A 21,405-nucleotide genomic window follows, 5' to 3' on the forward strand; every position below is an offset into this window, starting at 1 on the left:
AACCTTTCGAAGGAGAGGCTTGTGTCTTTGACTTTCCTCAGCTCCTCCTGAACCAGCTGCTTGGCGCGGATCTCGGCCTCGAGGGCGGACTGCAGCTCCAGCCGTGCAGACATGTCCAGCTTCTGGCTTCGGCGGACCTTCCAGAGCGGGTCCTTTGATTGGTTAAAAGAATAAATTACTTAATAAAGTGAATACAAGTAAGTAATTCACCATTTCCAGTCTCACACCTTTAGGATATTTACAAATTACCTTCATCAGTCCTGTTTTTAATTTAATTTTTTTGGTTTTTCAAGACGGGGTTTCTCTGTGTAGCTTTGTGCCTTTCCTGGAACTTGCTCTGTAGACCAGGCTGGCCTTGAACTCACAAAGATCTGCCTGCCTCTGTCTCCCTGAGTGCTGGGATTAAAGGCGTGCACCACCACTGCCCGGCTTTAATTTTAATATCAGTAATTTTTTTTCTTTTTTTTTTTTTTTTTAAGATTTATTTATTTATTATGTATACAGAAGAGGGTGCCAGATCTCGTTACAGATGGTTGTGAGCCACCATGTGGGTGCTGGGAATTGAACTCAGGACCTCTGGAAGAGCGGTTGGTGCTCTTAACCTCTGAGCCATCTCTCCAGCCCAATTTTTTTTTTTTTTTCTTTTTGTAGTGCTGGGGAATGAACTCTGACCAAGGGCATGCTAGGTAAGTGCCCTATAAATGAGATAAATCTCCAGGCCAATATTTTGTAACTTTTTATTCCCTCTTAGAAGTCTTTTTTTTTTAAATTATTTTCATTATTTTTACTTACGTGTACTGTGTGTATGTATGTCTGTATGACCATGTGAGTCAAGTGCCCATGGAGACTAGAGGTGTTGGATCCCCTGGAGCTGGAGTTACGGGTGGTTGTGAATTGCCAGGCATGTGTGCTAGGACCCAAGCCCAGGTCCATGAAGTAGTGTATCTGTTAACTCCCATCTTTCCAGCCCCTCCCTAAGAATCCTTTAAAAACAAACTAGCAGGGGGTGGGGGGTGGGGGAGTAGGGGGGTGCACACCCTTAATCCAGGAGCTCGGCAAGCAGAGGCAGGTGAATCTCTGTTGAGTTCCAGCCCAGTCTGGTCTACATATCAAGTTTCAGGCCAGCCAGTTACATAGTGAGACTGTCTCAAAACACCAACGAAACAACAAACAAGACGACGTTTTGAGAGTGTCTCACTATACAGCCGAGCGGCTGGCCTTGAGCCCAGCCCCCCTGTGCCAGCCCCAGCACGCCTGGCTCCGCCTTTCCTTTCTGGAGGATGAAGTCAATAAAGTTCCCTGAGCAGCACCTGTCCTGACGCTCTGAGGTCCCAGTCAAGTTGACAACTAAAGAAATGAACCCATGAGAAGCTTGGACCGACAGCTGCCGCAGGTCCTGGAGTCACCTATTGCCACCTAAGCTGCGCATTCACTTGTAAGAAACCACCAGGGAGGAGACATCAAGTTTCAGAGAGCACCTTACCAGAGTTCTTGATCCCAAACTGGAGCTTCTCAAGGCCTCCAGCTCTTCGGTCATCTTAGAAGCCAGGGCCTGGAGGTAGCCCCGAGCATCTTTCTCATCACTGACCCTGCACAGGGAACAGGCATTTGTCTTATGAAGGTGAGCAGTTTCTGCACCCCTCAGGACAATGTGGCCAGAGCACAGCTGCCTCTAACTGAGTAGAGGAGAGGATGGCTCCGCCCCCTTAGGGCCTCCCTAGTTGTGTGTACATTGGTACGGAAGCTCTCCGCCCACTGTTACCCAGAGGCAGGGATTCAGGAAACAGCAGCAAGAGGCACTCCGGCCTACAGGCAACAGTGCAGCCCAGGAGCAGCTTTTCACACACCACAGGGCACGTACCACTGAATGATCTCTGCGATCTGTGCTTCCCAATGTGCAACGGACTCCTTCTTGGATGCCAGATCCTGCAGCTCATCTTCCAGCTGTCTATTTTGGGCTGTGAGTTTATCCACAAAGGAACAAAGCTGAAATTAAACAATGTCACCACATCACATGTCTGTCTGGCGCCTCTTCACTACACAGCACGGTGACACCAGGAGTGCTGCAGCTCATCCGCACTGTGGGGCTTTCACTGTATCTCACCCCAGTGTCAGTTCAATTCTAACCCAAGTGACAGCCAGGGATGAGCAGCTTTTCACAAATGAAAACATCCCACTTCAAAGACCATTTCATCTCAGGACCCAAACATTTAAAACAGGCACAAGCTTCCAAGAGACTCGGGAAGAACCACCACCTGCCCCTCAGTGATGGCGCGGACGGACTGGGTCACCTTTTCGTTTTCAGCCGTGAGCTTCTTGTTCTCCTCCAACAGCATTGCTCTCTCGCGTTCGTACTTGTCCCTCACCGTGCCCACTGCCTCCTCCATCTCACTGTGCCTGTGGAGGTGAGAGAGGAAGCCTCACTAACACGCGCCTACGGCAGCAGCGAGCTTCCGACTCTCACCGTGAGATCCTAACCCACCGTTCTCGCTTTGACTTGTCGAGCTTATCCCTCAGCATTAAGACCTCCTTCTGCAGGGCCAGCTGGTGGCTTTCTGAGTCGTGGACCTCCTTCTTCACATTCTTTACTTCCAGCACATGGGAGGCCTCTCGGCGGACCAACTCCTCCTCATAGAACAGGACTTTCTTCTCCAGCTCGGACTTGATTTTGGAGATTTCCTGCTGGTGCTCTAACGTGGCGCCTGGTCCCCGGCCTCCTTGCTTCACCTTCAGACAAGGGTTGATGTAAACGACAAAGCTGTCCTCCCTCAAGGGTTGTGATGTTTTTTCAGTCTCGACTACTAGCAGGGACCTGCCATCTAGGACTGAACCAGGCAGAGCAGCCCACGCGGGAGACAGGGTCCTTCCAAGAACCCGAGGTAGAGTCTGGGGACAGCAGCTGTCTTGCACAGTGCACACAGGCTTTGTCCCACAGTGGTGGGCTGTTCACTGATTCACCGCTAATACTCTTTTGAGTACCGACTGCTTGTCACAAGTCTGGTGACTGGGATGACACTGAGGTCCCTGCTCTCACAGGCAGGCAGTGGGAGTGGTCACAGCAAATCCTTAGAAAGGGAAGAAGACGGCGACATAGAAGGGGCATGGTGCCGCCTTGGCAGTAGAGGGTCTTGGGCACAGGCATGCTGGGGGTGAAGGAGAGCTGGGTCCACTGGGAAGGCTGACATGTCTGACAAGGCTAGTGGAGAGGTGCTAGGAGAGGACTCTGACTCAGGCCGAGCAGACTCTCAGGCTGCAGACTGAGAACAGGGGTGTCTCTGATATTCTGCTAAACTCAATGGCTGCATGTCCTGGGGAAGGACACCTACACAGAGCTAAGGAGCAGGCAGAGAGAGTCAGTCACAGGTAAGCAGTCTAGAAAACAGTGTTGCTGAGAGCTGGGTCGGGTGGTAGCAAAGACAACGGAGGAATAATACCTTGGGCATGTGGACTTGAAGGAGAGAGCATCATCACAACCACAAGAAGGATATGGAGGCCCAGGCTCCAAAGAGGGAAGTCACTTATCCAAGACCACACTACACTGAGAAGCTGACAGTGGTCCTCACTCGTGACTGTTCCTTCTCTTAGCTTTTTTCCTGCCCTCTGACCCCATCAGCCGGCAGCCTGCCTCTGCCACATCAACAACAGGACATGGGCTTAGACAACGCTTCCAGAACTGAAATGCCCAAGCGTAGGAAGTCAGGACAGGAAGGAGGTGGCGTTTGCTAACTCTGCAATACTGACTACAAACACCCAAAACTTTTATACAACAAAGAAACGAACTTGGCTTTTTTTTTTTTTTTTTTTTTTTTTTTTTTGGTTTTTTCGAGACAGGGTTTCTCTGTGTAGCTTTGTGCCTTTCCTGGAACTCGCTTTGGAGACCAGGCTGGCCTCGAACTCACAGAGATCCGCCTGGCTCTGCCTCCCGAGTGCTGGGATTAAAGGCGTGCGCCACCACCGCCCGGCGAACTTGGCTTTTATAATGAAAGCTGTCCCAAGCAGTGGCCACGTCCTCCACTTCCCCCATACCTGTTACTTCCTTGAAATTGCCCTGGGTGACAATGGTCCAATAACCCTGTGACAGCCCTGCCCCAGCGGCCCCCAGGGAGAAGTGCTACCTTGAGGGTCTCCAGCTCGCTCTCCATCTGCTTGCAGAAGCTCTCACTGTGCTCACGCAGCTTTCGTTCTTTGGAGGCTTCGGCAGCGGCGTCCTCAAGCTGAGCTTCCAGCTAAGGAAAAGGCAGATCTGCTTTTTATAAAACTGCAGTAAGAACCTGCCCCAGGACCAGCCAAGGAACAGGTGCAGGGAGGTCTCTGTACAGTCTCCTCATCAGATTCACCAAGAGTTGAAGGCCGAGGAACACTCTAATTGGAGAGGTCAGCTATGACCATTAGTAATGAAACAAGCCTGCAATCTAGTCATAATAGATTAATTTGAGGTTTAAACTCAAGAAAAGCTCCGTATTTGTGGAAACAATCCTGACATGTGGAGGTATAATGGGAGGCGGAAATGGAGGAGGAGTGGAGGGGAAACTGTGTTCAGGATGTTTGTTTGTTTGCTTTGTTTTGTTTTTCGAGACAGGGTTTCTCTGTGTAGCTTTGCGCCTTTCCTGGAACTCACTTGGTAGCCCAGGCTGGCCTCGAACTCACAGAGATCCACCTGGCTCTGCCTCCCGAGTGCTGGGATTAAAGGCGTGCGCCACCACCGCCCAGCTGTGTTCAGGATGTAATGTATGAGAGAAAAAAACAAAAAGAAAAGAAAAAGGAAAATAATGTACTTTTTTCCCCCAAATTTTTAAAAAGGTATTTATTTATTTAATGTGCAAAGGTATTTTGCCTGTATATACTCTGTGTGAGCATGTCGGATCCCCTGAAACTGGAGTTAGAGACAGTTGTGAGCTGCCACGTGGGTACCGGGGATTGAACCCAGGTCCTCTGGAAGAGCAGCCAGTGCTCTTAACCGCTGAGCTATCTCTCCAGCCCCAAATGTAGAATTTGAATGCCTTTCATTTGCTCAGAGAATAAACTCTGATCCCTCTTGACCAAACACCACCTAATAAAGTGGTGTTCTTCTATCTTAAAAAAATTTTTACTTACAATTCAATTTTTAGAAGAAAAATTCAAACATCCTCAAAGGAGAGAAAAACCGACATGCCCATAATCCAGCTTTGACAGGTGACAATTAGCTAAGAACCATGCGTGTTGTCTGTATGTCCATTCTCAGGTTTGCTGTGGGATGTCATTCTGTATGCTGTGAATATGTGTTGCTCTTATTGGTTGATAAATAAAGAAGCTGCTTTGACCTATAGCAAGGCAGAATAGAGCCAGGAGGGAAATCCAAGAGAGATACAGGAGAAGAGGGTGGAGTGGAGGGACGTCAGTGAGCCACCCAAGAAGCAAGATGTGAAAGTACCCATGAGCCACCAACATATGGTGATACACAGATTAATAGAAATGGGTTAATTTAAGATTTAAGAGCTAGCTAGCAAGAAGCCTGCGCCATAGGCCGAACAGTATGCAATTAATATAAGCCTCTGAATGGTTATTTCTAAGTGGCTGCGGGACAGGTGCGTCCGAACTCACCCTCAACAGGTAAAAAAAACGAAGACAAAGGTACCTCTTTCCTGTACTTCTCGGATTTGCGGATATCCTGCCGCATGGAGTCGATCTTCTGCATGGCCACCTCCATCTCTTCCTCTTTGTCCCGGAGCTGACGGGACACCTTCTGCTTCTGGGACCTGAGCTCTGCCATGCGCTCATTGAGCTCTGAAAACTCCTGCAGGGCCCGCTTTCGCTGCTGATGGGCATCTTTGAGTTCCTTGGTCTGGGATTTCAATCGCTCTGAGGCTTCAACCAATTGCTGAACGAAAAGAATTCTGTAGGTTTTACATTTGCTTAACAAAGACCTGGAAAAGCAGAAGCTGTTTTGTCATATTAAGGTGAAAAGTGATTCAAATGCTGCTCAGATTATAGCCAGGTTTTGGAAAGTGCTCCTGGGGACAGGCCGCCCTACGTGGAGTGGGGACTTGGTGATGTGCGTGCTCAGCACCTGAGCCAGTGTGCTTCCTGCAGGCTGCACATAGGAAAGGAAAGGGAAGGGAGAACTAGAACATCCTCACACGCACACAGCCCTCCTCACACGCACACAGGCCGCCTCACACGCACACAGGCCGCCTCACACGCACACAGCCCTCCTCACACGCGCACACAGCCCTCCTCACACGCACACAGGCCGCCTCACGAGTGCAGGCCTCCTCACACGCACAGCCCTCCCACACAGACAGGCTGTGCTACCTTGTGCAATTCCTCTTTCTCCTGACGAACCATGCGGTACTGCTTCTCCAGGCCTTTCAGCCGGTGTGTGGAGTCCTCATGCTCCTGGCGAAGTGTCACTGTGTCCTCAAGCTGTCGTTCAAGCCTGTTTGAATCTGCACAGAAGAGAAATGCCTTGTGTTCCTTTGTGCACAGTGATTTTACGTTAGCTGACTTACTGACTCGAAATTATCTGGCAATTCACAGGTAAGTCTTTCTCTTCGACTGTTTTCACTAGTTTCCATTTACTTATTTCACATGTATGTCTGTGTAGTGTGTGCCCATGTGCATGCCACCGTGAGGGTGTGGAGGGCAGAGGCCAGCCTGTGGGCAACAGGGACTGAACGTTAATTGTCAGGTTTTGTGGCGCCGCTGGCCACAGCACCCACTGCACCATCTCATCAGCCTCACAACGTCTTCATTCAGAAGCCGTGTCTCCCCACAGTGTCACACACGCACACACAGGAGGCTTCCTGGTGTTACCCTAAACACTTGTACTCTGCTTATTTTTCATGCTGGAGTCTCTCGCTTCAAAGACTTGCCTCAATCCCTCTCTGTCATCCAGCAGAGTGCTGGCCCTTTCTCAGGGTGGAAGGCAATAAAGGTGATCTGGTGAATAAGAGAGTCAGTGCAAACCTTTGTTTCTAATCAGCATGGTGGGGTCTGATCGGAAACGGAGAGGACAGACTCCACATGTAACCTGGAGATGGGGGCTGCTGAAGAGCCTGCCACCTGTGGCTAAGGGCTATAGTTCAGAAGTGATCCGAGTCCTCGGAAGTTCCGACGACCAAGACTGTAACAGAACGTGGACGGTGCTACAGAGACAACCCAGCAGTTAAGAGCATTTGCTGCTCTTGCAGAGGACCTCGTTTGGTTTTGGTTCCGGTTCTTAGCACCACATGGCAGCCTACAACTACTGGGAATTCCAGTTCCAGGGAATCTGACAGCCTCTTCTGGCCTCCACAGGTACCAGGCACACGCACAGCACACATACACACAGTACACACGCAGAGACCGTGGGCAAAACATTCATATGCATAAGATAAATACTCCTAACAAAAAAAATGAAAGAAAGTGGAGGTGGGGGGGGTCGAACCCCTATAATTCTGAGGCAACATCCAGGCAAGTCAAGCACAAGGGAAAAGCAAGAGTTTATGAGAATACTACATCATCGGAACAAGTGAGGCAGGAAAACGACGTCAAATACAGACAATGCGCCACAACTCCATGTGAGCTTGCACAGCTTTAGCCTGTCCCTACTTTTTGCACCTTAAGGAAAAGGATTCTGGAAACAGAAACTCACATTCAAGAATGAAGATCCAGGGGCAACCAGGTAGACTAGCACTTACCTGCCATTTTGTTCTTCAAACGTTCAATTTCTTCATTCAGCCTCTTGATTTCTTTGTCTCGGTTTGAGTTGCCCAGGGCCCGTGTGGAGCCATGAAGGGACTGCACAGTCTGGGTGGACTCTAAGGGAGACACAGCATTGGGAGTGGCCAGCCATGTGTGCAGGCAGGACCCTCGCCCACATCAGGCCACTCCGGCCACTCACCCTGCAGTTTCCGGCTCAGCTCTAGCTTCTCCTGCTCCAGTCTTCGTATTCTTCGCTCGTAAGCCTCCACCTGCAAGCTGTTCTCCAGATCACGCTGCACGTCCTCATCTCTGGTCAACGTGTTGGACTGCATCATGCTCTTCAGAGAGCCTCGGTCAGAGAAACAGCTGCGAACAGAAGGACGGGCTTCTGACCTACTGAGCGCCCACGGCAATTTCATTAGCATTCAGAGTCTTTTCAGAGTGGCACACAAAACACCTGGGAAAAGACCTTATTGTGGATGGAGCCAGAGTCAGACAAGAGCCTCCTTACTACAGAGGACTGGGCAGGGAGTGGGGGCCAGACAGGACACAGGAGGGACAGATGCTCACTTGGAAATCAGTGCTCACATTCAAGTGGAAAGGCAAAACTAAGGCATTTGCCTAATGAGTGGGGCTGACAGGGAAGCATGGCCCACTGGGAAGTGGTCAAAGGCTCACCGGTTCTGCCTCTTAACAGCTGTGCCAGGCTAATGTTTAGGGCTTATCTTCTTGCCTTGGAGACTAAATAGCACATGGCAGTGCTCTGGCCAAGAGGCTTAGCTGTGAAGGATCAGATGACTCATAACCATACTCATGTATGTGAGCTCCCTCCCCTGCTCACATGGAAGCCAAGGACAGTCTGCCATTCAGCAGACTCAGCTTTGGACTGCTGCACGAGGCTCTCAGGTCTGCTTAGCTTGTCTCATTCCTATAATGAACCTGATAGCGGGCACCAGGCACATCCTCTTCTGTTACAGACTGTAAGTCAACCAGCAGTTCTGAAGACAGCCCACCACAAAAGGAGAGTTCTAAGCCCATCCTTACACACTGTGTCTTGACAGGCAGGCCTGGGACTCACAAGTGTGACTAGCATCCATGAGTTGGAACGCACTCAGGGCACCGAGTCACTGAAAACACCTGGAACTCTTCTGTGACGAGGTGTCAGCAGTCACTGTGGCATCGGAGACAGGAGATCCACATGCCACATCCCCAGACTCCCTACCAGCCTGAGCAGAGGTGCCCTTCCAGAATAACCACACCACCGCCAGAGTGGGCCTAGAAGGTCCCAGGACTCCAGTCCTGTAACTCCCCTCAGGTAGAGGACACGCCTCACTCTCACCTCCCCGTCCTTTCTTCTTGGACCTCAGCTGCTTTCTAAAACTGAGGCAGAACATCCTCAACCATACAACTTTGCCAAGAGACAGGCTCACTGGGGACAGACATGACAGACGCCAACACCAATGTGATGCCACTGGCCAAGGCCACACGGGGTGGATGTTGTTGGAAACACCAAATTCACACCACAGGAGGGACAGAATTCCAGCTCCACGGACGGGAACTAGGAACTGGGGCTGCAGCACTGACAAAGCGAGCGAGCAGTGTGTGCTGAAGACTTCTTGACCGAGTGTGAGCGGAAACGGCTGTGGCCGCCACTGGCTTTCACTAGACTCAATCCTCCCAGCTGATAGCCTATAAACAGGAGCCAACCAACTACTGCCTGTGGGCCAAATCCTGTACCTTCTGTGAGCCTCAGGAAGTTTTCTACATGTCACTACTCCCCATCCTTTCTCCCCATCCTCCACAACAGGGATAGAACCCAGGGCCTCATGCATGCTGGCCAAGCACTGCCATTGAGCTACATTTCCAGTTTTCCCATTTTTCCATTTTACTGTATGTGTATGAATGTTTTGCTTGTATGTATGCCTGTGCACATCCTTGCAGTGCCCAAGGGGACCAGAAGAGGGCATCAAAACCCCTGGGACGGGAGTTAGAGCCGGTTGTGAGCTGCCCTGTGGGTGCTGGTAATGGAACCCCAGTCCTCGGGAAGAGCAGCCAGGCTCCTAACTGCCGACGTATCTCTCCAGCCTCAGTTTTTATACATTTAAGGAGTTGGAGAAGAAAAAAACGTGTAACAGAGAACAGAAGATGAGCACTACAGTCATCCATCGTGTAATGACAGGGACACATTCTGGCAAGTGCTATTAGGTGATCTTGTGCCAACAGCCTGAAGTGTATTTACACAACCTGAGAGCAAATCATGTGCAGGACGAAGAGATGCATCAGAACTGCAGAGCACACACGTGACCTAAGCTGTTGCTGGCATGGTGGGATGCTGTGCAGTGAGCCTTCTCCACAAAATAAGTATACTACACAACACAACAGAGTGTGCTGTAGCTGTGAGCTGAGTTACCTGTTATCAGTGCCAAGTATGACCACTGAACATATGTATTTACAATGGTAATACATCACCACAAATGGCAGACATTGGCATCATTGTCAGTGGGAATATTTCAGACCACCATTGTGTATGTGGTCTGTTGTTGACTAAAACATTGTGACATGACTACATTTACTAATTCTCCCTTTACAGAAAAAGCCAGCTAGTGCTGATATATACCTATAAGAATCAATAGAGGACAAAAGCCTCTCTGCATCTCTCTCTCTTGAGAGACATCCTCTCAGCCCTTAGGGCATGAACAGACACTTGAGAGCCCACTCAGGCTGTGCCTGCCCTTAGTGAAGAGTGATGGGTGGCATCAACCCAGCCATACCTTTCTGTTGTGAACGTAAAACCGATGAATGGCAAATGCAATCCAGAGAAGCCTGTGTGAGAGCCAGGAGGTAATATTTCCTGCAGGAGAACACACGTGAACACAAATGAAATACATCTCCCTTCAATAAGCAACACAACGCGTGTCACAAAAGCAGCTCAAAGCCCCTATGATTTAATTAATGTGGGCTGGCAAGAGGGCTCACCAGGGAGAGGCCTATAGGCCAGGCTTCCTTTATATACACAAAGTAGCCATGGTACAACGAAGCTGTCACACAATAATGAATCAACACTGCATAGAAAGGTACAGAATACAGGAAAAATAAAAGCCAAAGTATTTCAGATGTGTGCCGTAACAAGAGCACAATTTTTGTCACAAGAGTCATCCATCATCTTTCAAAAGGGACACTAAGGACCAAGCTGAAGACTTTAAAATAATTGTCAAATTAAAAAACAATTTTGTTTTTAGACAGGGTCTTACGTTGGGCAGGCCTGGAACTCAATATGTAGACTAGCTGGCCTTGAACTCAAAGAATTATCTACTTGCCCCTCCTGCCAAAGAGTGCTGGAATTAAAGGTGTGTGCTTCCCCCCAGCTACTTTAATTCCTCTTTTATGTGTGTGTCTGTGTCTATGGCACATGTATGCAGGTGCCTGCAGAGACCAGAGGAAGGTGTTGGGCCCCCTAGAGTTGGAGTGGCAGACAGTCATGGGCTGCCTGATGTGGATGCTGGGACCAGACTCTGGGTCCTCTGGACGAGCACCAGGTAATCTTGACTGCTGAGCCATCTCTCCAGCTCAGTTGTCAAAGATTTCCAAAGATTACAATTCTGCCACTTACTGACTTGTTAGGCAAATGGTGGCCTGACACTCAGCCCCACCGTGAAGCAGCCCAGAGAGACTCGGCCTGGGCACTCACTGTGTTTCTCAGCACATCGTCATCCACGTCGAAGTTGGATGTGTCAGAAGGACTGCTCACGTCAGGAATGTACGGTGCTTCTAGGTTTCGTATATTTTCCCAATTTAGACCTTCAAAGAATGCATGTTTTTTAAAGTCCTCTATTCCGTTCTGCCCGAGCCGTCGTTCTCTACTGCATATCAGCCTCTGAATAAGGTCCTTTGCTTCTTCAGAGACGTCGGTGACATGGGACGGGAACTGAAACCGCTCCTGGGGAGGAAGGGACAGCCAGAGGACAGTCAGGAAAACCTGAAATGTGCAGACAGTACAGGAAATAATCCTTTCTTTACAATTAACCAAACGTCATCCGAAGCTAGGGAATTTCATTTCCACAAAGGCAAACAAGGAAATGATTCCCTTGGGCCTGTGAGGTGGCTCCACAGGTAAAAGCACTTGCTAGCCTTGCAGCCTCGAAAACGGAGTTTGATCCCTAGAACCCGTGTGAAGGGAGGAGAGAGCTCCAGAGCTGTCCTCGGGCTGCAACATGTGCTGTGGCACATGCACCCACATACATAAGTGAATTCATTAAAATAAACAAACAATGGGAGCTGACTTGTTAACTACTGCCCACAAATGGCAAAGACAGACCAGGTTTCTGCCTCTCCAAACAGCAGAGAACACAGACATGTGTGCTGGGGGAGACGTGCAGCACAGCCCTCTCAGTGCTAGGCCAACACTGACTCTTAAAAGAAAGCGGCCTCCAGTATCTACACTTCATGATGCAGGAAAACTACAAACCACACACTCCTTAACTGTCAGGAACAAAGAACAGATGAAAACTCCTAACACCTCACATCTGCACTCTGACCAAGAGAACAAGTGTTCAGCTGAATTCCTACGGAAGGGGTTTGTTTAGAAAGGATAGAACAGACACCAACAATGAGAAACATGTACCCATGTGTTACAGAAAAAAAATACCAAAACATGAACAGAAACCCATTCATTCATACATGAAGCACACTGCAGGGCTGATCACTGAGCTGCCATCTACTTGAGGTGAGTATGCACTGTATGAAGTCTTTCTAGGAAGCACTTATTTACAAGTTAAAAATCTACCTCATTTTGTGGAGTTGTGTGTGCGTGTGTGCGTATGTACACCAAAGGTCCACACTGGAGCCTCCCCTCAATTACCTTCCACCTTTATTTATTTACTTATTTTTCGAGACAGTCTCTTACAGAACTTAGACCGCACTGATCTGTCTGGACAGGCTGGCTCCAGGGTGCCATTCTCTCCATGGGGCTACAGCTGTGCACCGCCACACCTGTCTTTTACTTGGGTTCTGGGGCTTCAAATCAGGTATGCAAGACTGCACAGCAAACACTTTATTGATGGAGCTGTCTCCCCATCCTGAAAATATTCTAAGTATAGTTTTTACTTTGATTTGGAGTGAAATATAAAGCAATTTACTGTTTTTAATGTCAATCTGCTCCCAACATGAGCAATTAATGGGAGACTGGCTGAAATACAGGTTAACTACATACAACTCAGTTTTCTGGGATGTATGTAGGCACACACACACATACATGCCAGGGCATGTTTGTACTAGAGCAGGCAGGAGAAAGGAATCCTACCCCACAATCTACAGGGCTGGGTGACTGGCTCTGTGGTAGGGGCGACCGCGCATGTGTGAAGTCCTGTGTTTAATCAAGTGTGTACTGTGGGGCAGAGGTGAGGACGGAGAAAACAGGGAAACAAAATAAGAGAGAAAAATAAAAAGCCTGACAAGGGAAAAAAGGAGTGAGGATGCCCTACACGAAGGCAAGCTCACTCAGGACTGACTGTGTCTCAGGCGTCATCTAAAGTCCCAGTGTCAACAACCTGGACCTCCCAACATCACTCTAGGCTCTTCACACTCGACAGTTAAATGAACACATGGGCTGTTCCACACAAGCCTGCTTCTCCTATAGGGAGCCTGAGGTCAGTGAACATGGGCACCGTCAGGGACACAGGAGCCATCTTTCCAGCATCCCTTCCTTGCTGTCTCATGTGCGCAGTGGCACCGTCCTCTGTTGATGATGTCACAAACGCCTGCCCACCTCTCCCTGTCCCCCTACCCCATCTGGCCTCAACACCATTAGCCTCCACCCCCCGTCCCCCCACACCAGCCTGTACAAGCACTAGAAGAGCATACAGCATCTCACCTCATGGTTCATGATCTTCCCGTAGGTCTCCACCAGTGACTCTGCATAAAATGGCGTTTCTCCATACAGCATCTCATACATGCAGACGCCCAGCGACCACCAGTCACACTCAGGTCCGTATTTGCCCATGCCATCCTCCATGGCCTGCAGGATCTCTGGTGAGATGTAGTCAGGCGTGCCCACAGCCACAGAAGACTGAACCTTGGAGGGAGAAGGGGCAATGAAGGGAAACCCAAGCGCATCACTAATGACAGATTTCTACCCACCTTCCTTAGAATCTAGCAGCTACAGAAAACAAAACAATCATAAAATAAAAGCAGTGAGTGATCAGGATTCAGAGAGCAGGTATTCAAAACTCAACATACACAAGTACTCTTGTAGCACTCAGACTTTGTGAAGTTCCCAGTGGGCCTGAGACCCCAGAGGCAGCAACTCCACACCTGCTGTCCATGCTCCCAGGGTGGTCTAGGGCCACACGACCAGGCCAGCCCTCGACTTTCCTGTTTAACATAGAGCCTTAGGAAAAGCATATGCTGGCTTCTCACAAGCCCTCAGGGGCTGTAGCTTCCTAGCACAGCCCACCCTGAGTGTCTAGAAGGAAAACAGGCAAGTTGGCCCAGCACGAACCAGTTCCCAAGAGAGTCTCTGCTCAGGGGCCTGAGAAGGTGGTAACTACCCCAAAGAGAGAGAGCAGTTCCCTAATATCCACATCGGCAGACAGAGGCCTGAAGCAGAGGAACTCTGCTTTCAGTGAGGGCTAATCATCACAGGAAAGCAAGACAGGGTTAGATAAGCAGATGGGACAAGAGCAGGGCTGTGGCCACCGCAGTGGCTGAGCCTCTAAGACTGAGACTTAGGCAGAAATGGGGCAGTGGTCCTGAGCCCATCTAAGAAGAGACCAGACTCTCTAGGGTCTCCTTTGGAAAGAACATCGCAGGGACAAGCAGTGCCCCGGGTGAGCCGGGTAAGACATGCTACTCAGAGTGGACAGACAGCAGGGAGTCATCACAGCAGGTCATATACAGCCTGCAGTCACTGCAAGCAGCAAGGGTGGTGACGGTAAGAATATGTCCACTGTGGCAGGGTGACACTGCCAATGTGCCCAAGGACACTGTTCTCTCATTACCAGAAGAGTAGATTTGACCACAGCACCAACCTACCAACAAGTCAATGTGGGGGTTAAAACAACAACAAAAAACCAAAAAACCACAGGGCAGTGGAGGAGTGTGTGAACAGCTCCACAGTCTGTGCAGCATGGTCAGCTGGAGCTGCATGTCCTGTGCATGGTCCATGCGCATGGTCAGCTGGAGCCCCATGGCCTGTGTGGCATGGTCAGCTGGTGTCTGCACTTAGATACTTGAAAAAACACTGGTAGGAAATGTCTGGGCCACTCATTTTTGGAATATCTGGCATCACACTTAGGTGTAGGATTTAAAGGAGCAGAGCCTCCTGTATGTGACTGCAGGGGCTGCTGAGGTCACAGGAAAGAATACAATGACACAGTGTAGTAACATTTCGGGGAACTGACCACTGAGGTAAGACAGACCAACTACCCATAGGCCACTTAGCTGCAGTATTGATCTGACCTGAGGTACCAGCTGAGCCAGGCACCCTCCTGTCCCACAGCTGGGCTCACAGCATTCTGTACAAGGGAGCCAGTTTTTAGGCCAGCAATAACAACAAGAGAAAGCTCACCTGGCAGAAAGCTACCTGGAGCAGAGGGAGCCGGCCCTCCCAGATAGATAGGGCTTTTCAGAGGAGGAAGGGGCCGGCCTCACTTGCTGCAGTGTGGCATGCTCAGTCACCCAGGGGTCTGAGGAACCCGACAAATCCCCAGTGGCACCCATATGTCAACACAAAAACAAAAGAGAAGGGCTGGAAGACAGTCCAGTAGGTAAACTGCTTTTCTTACAAGAATGAGAATCTTGGGCTCTATTGTCATAACCCACATTGTTAAAAGAAGCTGGGCAGTGGGGGTGGGGTGGCCCATGGTGGCACGCCATTGTAACCCTGGTGCTGGGGAGGGAGGACAGGTGGCCCACTGGCCAGCCAACAGAGCCCACTCTGAGAGTTCTAGGCCATTGAGGGACTCCGTCTCCAAAAGAAAAGGTGGGTAGCTTCTGAGGAATGACACCCAGGGCTGTCTTCCGGCCGACACATGTGTACACATGCATGCACACCTGTACACTCATACATACACATCTGCACATAGCATGCACATACACGTATGATTTTCAAACTTTAAAAATTCTCCAAATAGAAATTTTCAATTATCTCCTAAACAAATTTTCTTAATTTACATTAAAAAACTTGGTTTTCTTAATTTTATGTCAAACTAAACATTTAACTCCCTTTTAACTACAAGTCAAACTCAAAAGCAAATGGTGATCTTCAACAAAATAATACCTACAGTTCCGTCATCATTCATCTTCAAACATGATCCAAAGTCAGCCAGGCGGATATGACCGTTCACGTCCAAAAGGACATTGTCAGGCTTAATGTCTCTGTTGGTGAGATAGGCAGGGTAAGTTAACTGTCCCCGCGGGCTCACGGGGACCCCAGTCACCCCGAGAGGAGCCACCCCTCCCAGCAGCACTGCAACTCCTGCTCCTGCCAAGGTTCCCTGCCGCCTCCTGAGGAGGCTCCTCGGCCACAGGAACCACCACTGAAGAGTTAGGAAGACAGTTCCCAGGTCAGGGTGCTCGCTATGCAATCTCTGGATCCCAGCAACCTCATAACAGCCAGGGGTTCCACAAATGCCTGCAACTCCAGCTCAGGGATCCGACACTCTCTTCTAGCCTGTGTGTGCGCTCGCACTCTCTTTAAAAAAAAAAAAAAAGAGAGACATCCCAACAGCGAATGCAGTGCTGCCTCAGAGGGCACCACACTGTGGTCTGTGGAGAGTGAAATACAAAAGGAGATCGAGGGACTGCAGCATGAAGTAGCTGCCACGAGGATCTTCAGTAGAAGTAATGGAGCCAGGGAAGAGGTGGGGCCGACTGTTTGCAGGCTAACAATCTACTCTGCACATCGAAGCTGGGCAGCCTATACAGAGCCAGCTACCACAGCAAATGGCAGTCACACAGCCCAGAGCCGCCCAGAGTCCATGCTGTCAACTGCCTTCTCTATGCCCAAATGCTGGGCTGAAGCATATTCACAGTCCTGAGAATAAAATCATTACAAACTATTCTGAAAGCAAGAAAAGATGTCCACCAAAGTCATGCTCAAGTCTGTTTCCAGCAGCACCACACAGAACAAAAACATGTTCCGCATCCGCGGCAGAAGCATGTGTGCAGACTGCGATGCAGCCACACGGGGGAGCCCTGCAGCGCAACAGGGATTCTGCCACAAAACCAGAAGACAAACAGCAGGAGAAAACTAACACAACACGGAACCTGAAATAAACACCCTCACACAGACACTAAAGGGGAAAGAGAAAGGTCAGGTGTAGCACGCTCAGAAAGGCAAAGCTGGAGTATTGTGAGTTCAAGGTCAGCCTGAGCTACAATGTCAGACTAGTAAAGATGGGAAGAGAAAGGGAGGGGGGGGGGAATGTGACATAAAGAAAGGGAACAGCAGGGAACCAAATGCCACAGCGGAAAAAACACTAGACAAAAACAAAACCAGGAAGAAATGAGGAACGGATTTAACTAAAGGAGAACCAGAAGGAGATAAACTGTAACCTCAAATGAAGACTAATGACAAATGCTTAAGAGAGTGAGTTTAGACCAAACCTAACGGCAGAGGGAAGGAACCCAGACAACAAGTCAACAGAGGAGCTGAAGACGGAGGTGGGAGCCAGCAGAGGCCCCACAGACACAAGGGAACCAGATAATAAAACACAACTCCACTGAAATAGAACATGCCACAGAATTGTAAGCTCAGGGTTAGGGAGGCTGTAGCAAAGGGATCCCGAGTTCCAGGCCATCACCTCAAAACAAACAATTTATATATAGTATGGCTCACGATATATAATTAAAAACAAGCTAATTTCTATTCCCAAGGCTCCTTTATCTAATATAGTAGTCTGTTGCCACATACAGCTACTTAGATTAACTTATTAAGAACCCAGGAGCCAGAGAGATGGCTCCATGGGTAAATGTAATGGCCATCAAGCCAGAGCACCTAAGTTTGATCCCTGGGACCTTCATGATAGAGAAATGATGCCTGCAATTTGCCCTCTAACCCCCATACGCGCATGAGCCACATTTGTACCAACACACACACACACAGATGTAGATGAATAACTATGGCGATGGTTTAGGGATGTCTTGGCTAGGACCCAGCATTACATCCTGTACAGTACCTGCTGACATGAATGTCCCTCTCTGCTCCAGGAGGGGACTGTCAGTCACTGCCTGCTGCCCCCTCTCCTTAGCTGTGTGGGGTTACCTACCGATCTACAGACCAAATTCCCGTTCACTGGCAGTAAAAAGATGAAACTATTCTGATAAAGGCCCCAGTATTCTGAAAGCCTTTCCTTTCCTATGAACGACAGTCGACACAATCCCAGTCCCACAGCAGAATGGGTGCCGAGCGCACCCGGGATGAGCTTCCATCGTCGGGTGGCACCAGGCAGCTGCCCAAGGACGCCTGGCCAGCACCTTCAGTGAGCCGCTTCCGCTTTACCCTCCACTCTGCTTCTGCCCTCCCTCGCCTCAGTTTCCCCTAGGCTGCTTTTACCCTTTGGATACCTGCTTACTAACTTGCAGCTCATCTGCGTCCACGTGCCTGTGTAACATGTTCTCTGGGCATCCACACTGTTCTCACTGTAATCCTCTGTGACCCTGTCACTGTCTGTCTTTTCAGGTCCCTAGCGGCTGACACTTAGGAAGGGGCCGCACACGTGGGCCTGGGTGCTTCTGGGTCCTGATTTTGTCACTGTTTCCCTGAGTGCCAGGCAGCAGCTGTGAGGAAGGGGGCAGTGCACAGAGCTGTCATAGTCCACAGAGCAGCGGTTCTCAATCTTCCTGATGCTGTGACCCTTCAATACAGTTCCTCATGTTGTGATCTCCCCAACCATAAGATTATTTCATTGCTACTTCAAAACTGTAATATTGCTACTGTTATGAATAGTAATGTAAATATCTGATATGCAGGATATCTGATAGACGACCCCTGTGAAAGGGTCATTTGGCCACCCAACGGGTCATGACCCATAGCCATAGAGGAGGAAGAAAGGAGCCCAGCTGCGGCCTGTGCTTGAGGTCTGCTGTTGAGTTCACCAGTGCCATTTGTGTTCGTGCCCAAGAGACTCACTTCTGACACGGCCAAATAAAGTTCTCTACTTCCTCACAGCACCCCTACCTGAGACTGGACGGCATCAGCTCTTACTGTGTTACATCTACATACAATCTGAGTTGAGTTGGTTTGAGGAGAATACAAGTTTCTGAATTATATATGTTTACTCCTAGAGGTCAAATGACAAAGCAGAACTTCTGTGTGGTCAATTAAAAATGAGCAAGAGCCGGGCGGTGGTGGCGCACGCCTTTAATCCCAGCACTCGGGAGGCAGAGCCAGGCGGATCTCTGAGTTCGAGGCCAGCCTGGGCTACCAAGTGAGTTCCAGGAAAGGCGCAAAGCTACACAGAGAAACCATGTCTTGAAAAGCAAAAAACAAAAAACAAAAAACAAAAAAAAAATAAATAAAAATGAGCAAGGGCTGGAGAGATGGCTCAGGCTGGGTTCCTGGCACTCCCACCAGGCAACTCACAGTTACTTCTGACCCCAGAACCTGAGGATGTGATGCCCTCTTCTGGCCTCCATGGGCACTGCACACACGTCACACACAGAAAAGCAGGAATATACATACACACATTGACAAAAACAAAATTTAAAAAGTGAAAAGAAAGAAAAAAGAGAAAGGATAAGCGATTTAAAATATAACCTAATTGGGGCTGGAGAGATGGGTCAGTGGTTAAGAGCACTGGCTGCTTTTCCAGAGGACCCAGGTTCAATTCCCAGTACCCACCACATGGCAGCTCACAACTGTCTGTAACTCCAGTTCCAGGGGATCTGACACCTTCACAACATACATGCAGGCAAAACACCAATGCACGTGAAATAAATAAACAATTTCCCTAGAGTCTGTGACAAATACAAAGCTATTTCTCTCTGTATTATGGAGCTGGCAAAGTTCTATTACAGAGACAGAGTACAAAATGTAAATGTTAAGAACCCAAAGAGGGCTAATGTGATGGCTTGGGGGTGCAAGCCTGATGACCTGCGTTCTATCCCCGGAACCCACACAAGGGTACAAGGGGAGAACTAATTCTCCAGTCTCCATACACCACTATACACACATGGGGACTCACTCTCTCTCTCTCTCTCTCTCTCTCTCTCTCATGCACTGGGCATTAGAGAGATGGTTCAGTGATTAAGAACACTTGCTGCTCTTCTAAAGGACCCAAGTTTGGTTCCTAGCCCACACTGGGCAGCTCACAGCACCTGGCCTCTGCAGGCTTCCATACACACATGGCATGCACACATGGCACACACATAGATGCATACACATAAAAATAATATCTTAAAGTGAAAACCGGAACTGCAATAGCCAGGCCTGATAGCATGCACCCCTATGATCCCAGCTACTCAGGACGACCACAAGTACCAGGCCTGCCCGGGTGACAGGTGCAAACCGTCTCACGACAAAAGGGCTGTGTGTGGAGCAGCTCAGTGGTAGAATGTGAAGTTCAGGTCTGAACCCTAGCGGTGAAAATAAGAACCGTAATCTAAGAACTGCAATAACCCACAGAAGCAGGCATACCCCAGTGAAGAGCACGTGGGGGGAATGCACTGATGGAAGCTCTCTGAGCTACAGGGAGCACTGTGTACTCGGGGCAGCTCCTGTGGTCCCCAGTGGGCCAATACCACCCCCGGGACCTGCTGCATCCCCTGGTAATGAGGCAGCACTCTGTGAAATGGAAAAGTCCTTCTTTCCACAGTGGGTGCTCTGCTCCTTAGGGAGTCTCCTCACAGAGGCCTGAGGCCTTGACAAATGCTTCAAGCCAAGGCGAGCTGGGTGGGGTGCAGCACCAGTATATGCTCAGCTCACACAAGGCCCTGGATCCCCAGAAACATAAAAAGCAAAGAACAAATCAACACCACAACTGCAGCTCTGTGGAGAAGGAAAACACAGGAGCTGCAATGTCAAAAACCCCAGGAAGTTACCGGCAGCTTGACACTCTCCACGGGTGATCCAGTTCACTCACAAGTCCCTTCTCAAGAAACCACCACAGCAAACAATGAGGCCAACCAAAGGAAGCCAGAGGCTTAGAAAACACAGCTCGGACTCCAGAGACCAGAGAGCGCCTCTCCACTCAAGTCACTCCAGGGAGAAGCCCAGGAGAGCAAGACCGAAGAAGAATGGAGCAGAGTAAAGAAAACATTCCTTCCTGGTGTACAGAGCTCATGACATGGCCTATGGGGATTCACAGTAGGTTCTCAGAAAAGCAGACAGGAGGACTTGTCACCTGCAGGATTCCTCAGGTGGCCCGAGACAAGGAACAACTAGTTAAAAGGAGAACTTTGATGTTTAATGTAGTATTCATAAAAGTATTCATGAAAAGGTGGTTACCTGTGCACATAGTGAAGCTGATGGATCGAATCAATGGCCAACACCATTTCGCCAATGTAGAACCTTGCCATGTCTTCTGGAAGCTTGTCTTCAAATTTACTCAGCAGGGTCAGCAAATCACCGCCCACATAGTAATCCATAACCAAGTACTACAGGTTAGAAAGAGAGAATACAGTTCTTAACATCAAACCTGACAGCTGACTACCATGGAAGCTGTTTGACTCAAGGCTGGGTCTGACAAGTAGCCCAGGCTGGCCTCCTGCCCCAGGCTGCAGTGTGCTAGGATTACAGGCATATGC

The 21,405-nt window shown here is 49.4% G+C and overlaps 1 protein-coding gene across 2 annotated transcripts in view; it reads right to left on the bottom strand.

Annotated features, from left to right (window-relative positions):
- Cdc42bpb (CDC42 binding protein kinase beta) overlaps positions 1 to 21,405 on the bottom strand; it is a 94,299-nt gene that overhangs the window by 23,387 nt on the left and 49,507 nt on the right. For both annotated transcript variants that reach the window (XM_052739056.1, XM_052739055.1), the window contains exons 5-19: positions 21,107 to 21,255; positions 15,942 to 16,035; positions 13,532 to 13,732; positions 11,351 to 11,599; positions 10,434 to 10,513; positions 7,862 to 8,028; positions 7,659 to 7,778; positions 6,292 to 6,425; positions 5,615 to 5,857; positions 4,116 to 4,226; positions 2,483 to 2,727; positions 2,292 to 2,397; positions 1,862 to 1,986; positions 1,484 to 1,589; positions 4 to 152 (exon numbers count right to left, since the gene is read on the bottom strand). In XM_052739056.1, the coding sequence (XP_052595016.1) occupies positions 4 to 152; positions 1,484 to 1,589; positions 1,862 to 1,986; positions 2,292 to 2,397; positions 2,483 to 2,727; positions 4,116 to 4,226; positions 5,615 to 5,857; positions 6,292 to 6,425; positions 7,659 to 7,778; positions 7,862 to 8,028; positions 10,434 to 10,513; positions 11,351 to 11,599; positions 13,532 to 13,732; positions 15,942 to 16,035; positions 21,107 to 21,255 (2,279 nt within the window). The remainder of the gene's footprint in view (positions 1 to 3; positions 153 to 1,483; positions 1,590 to 1,861; positions 1,987 to 2,291; positions 2,398 to 2,482; positions 2,728 to 4,115; positions 4,227 to 5,614; positions 5,858 to 6,291; positions 6,426 to 7,658; positions 7,779 to 7,861; positions 8,029 to 10,433; positions 10,514 to 11,350; positions 11,600 to 13,531; positions 13,733 to 15,941; positions 16,036 to 21,106; positions 21,256 to 21,405) is intronic.

This window comes from Peromyscus californicus, unplaced genomic scaffold (genome assembly GCF_007827085.1).
Source record: "Peromyscus californicus insignis strain IS unplaced genomic scaffold, ASM782708v3 Scaffold_15__1_contigs__length_86483966, whole genome shotgun sequence".
In the NCBI taxonomy this organism is placed as follows: Eukaryota; Metazoa; Chordata; class Mammalia; order Rodentia; family Cricetidae; genus Peromyscus; species Peromyscus californicus.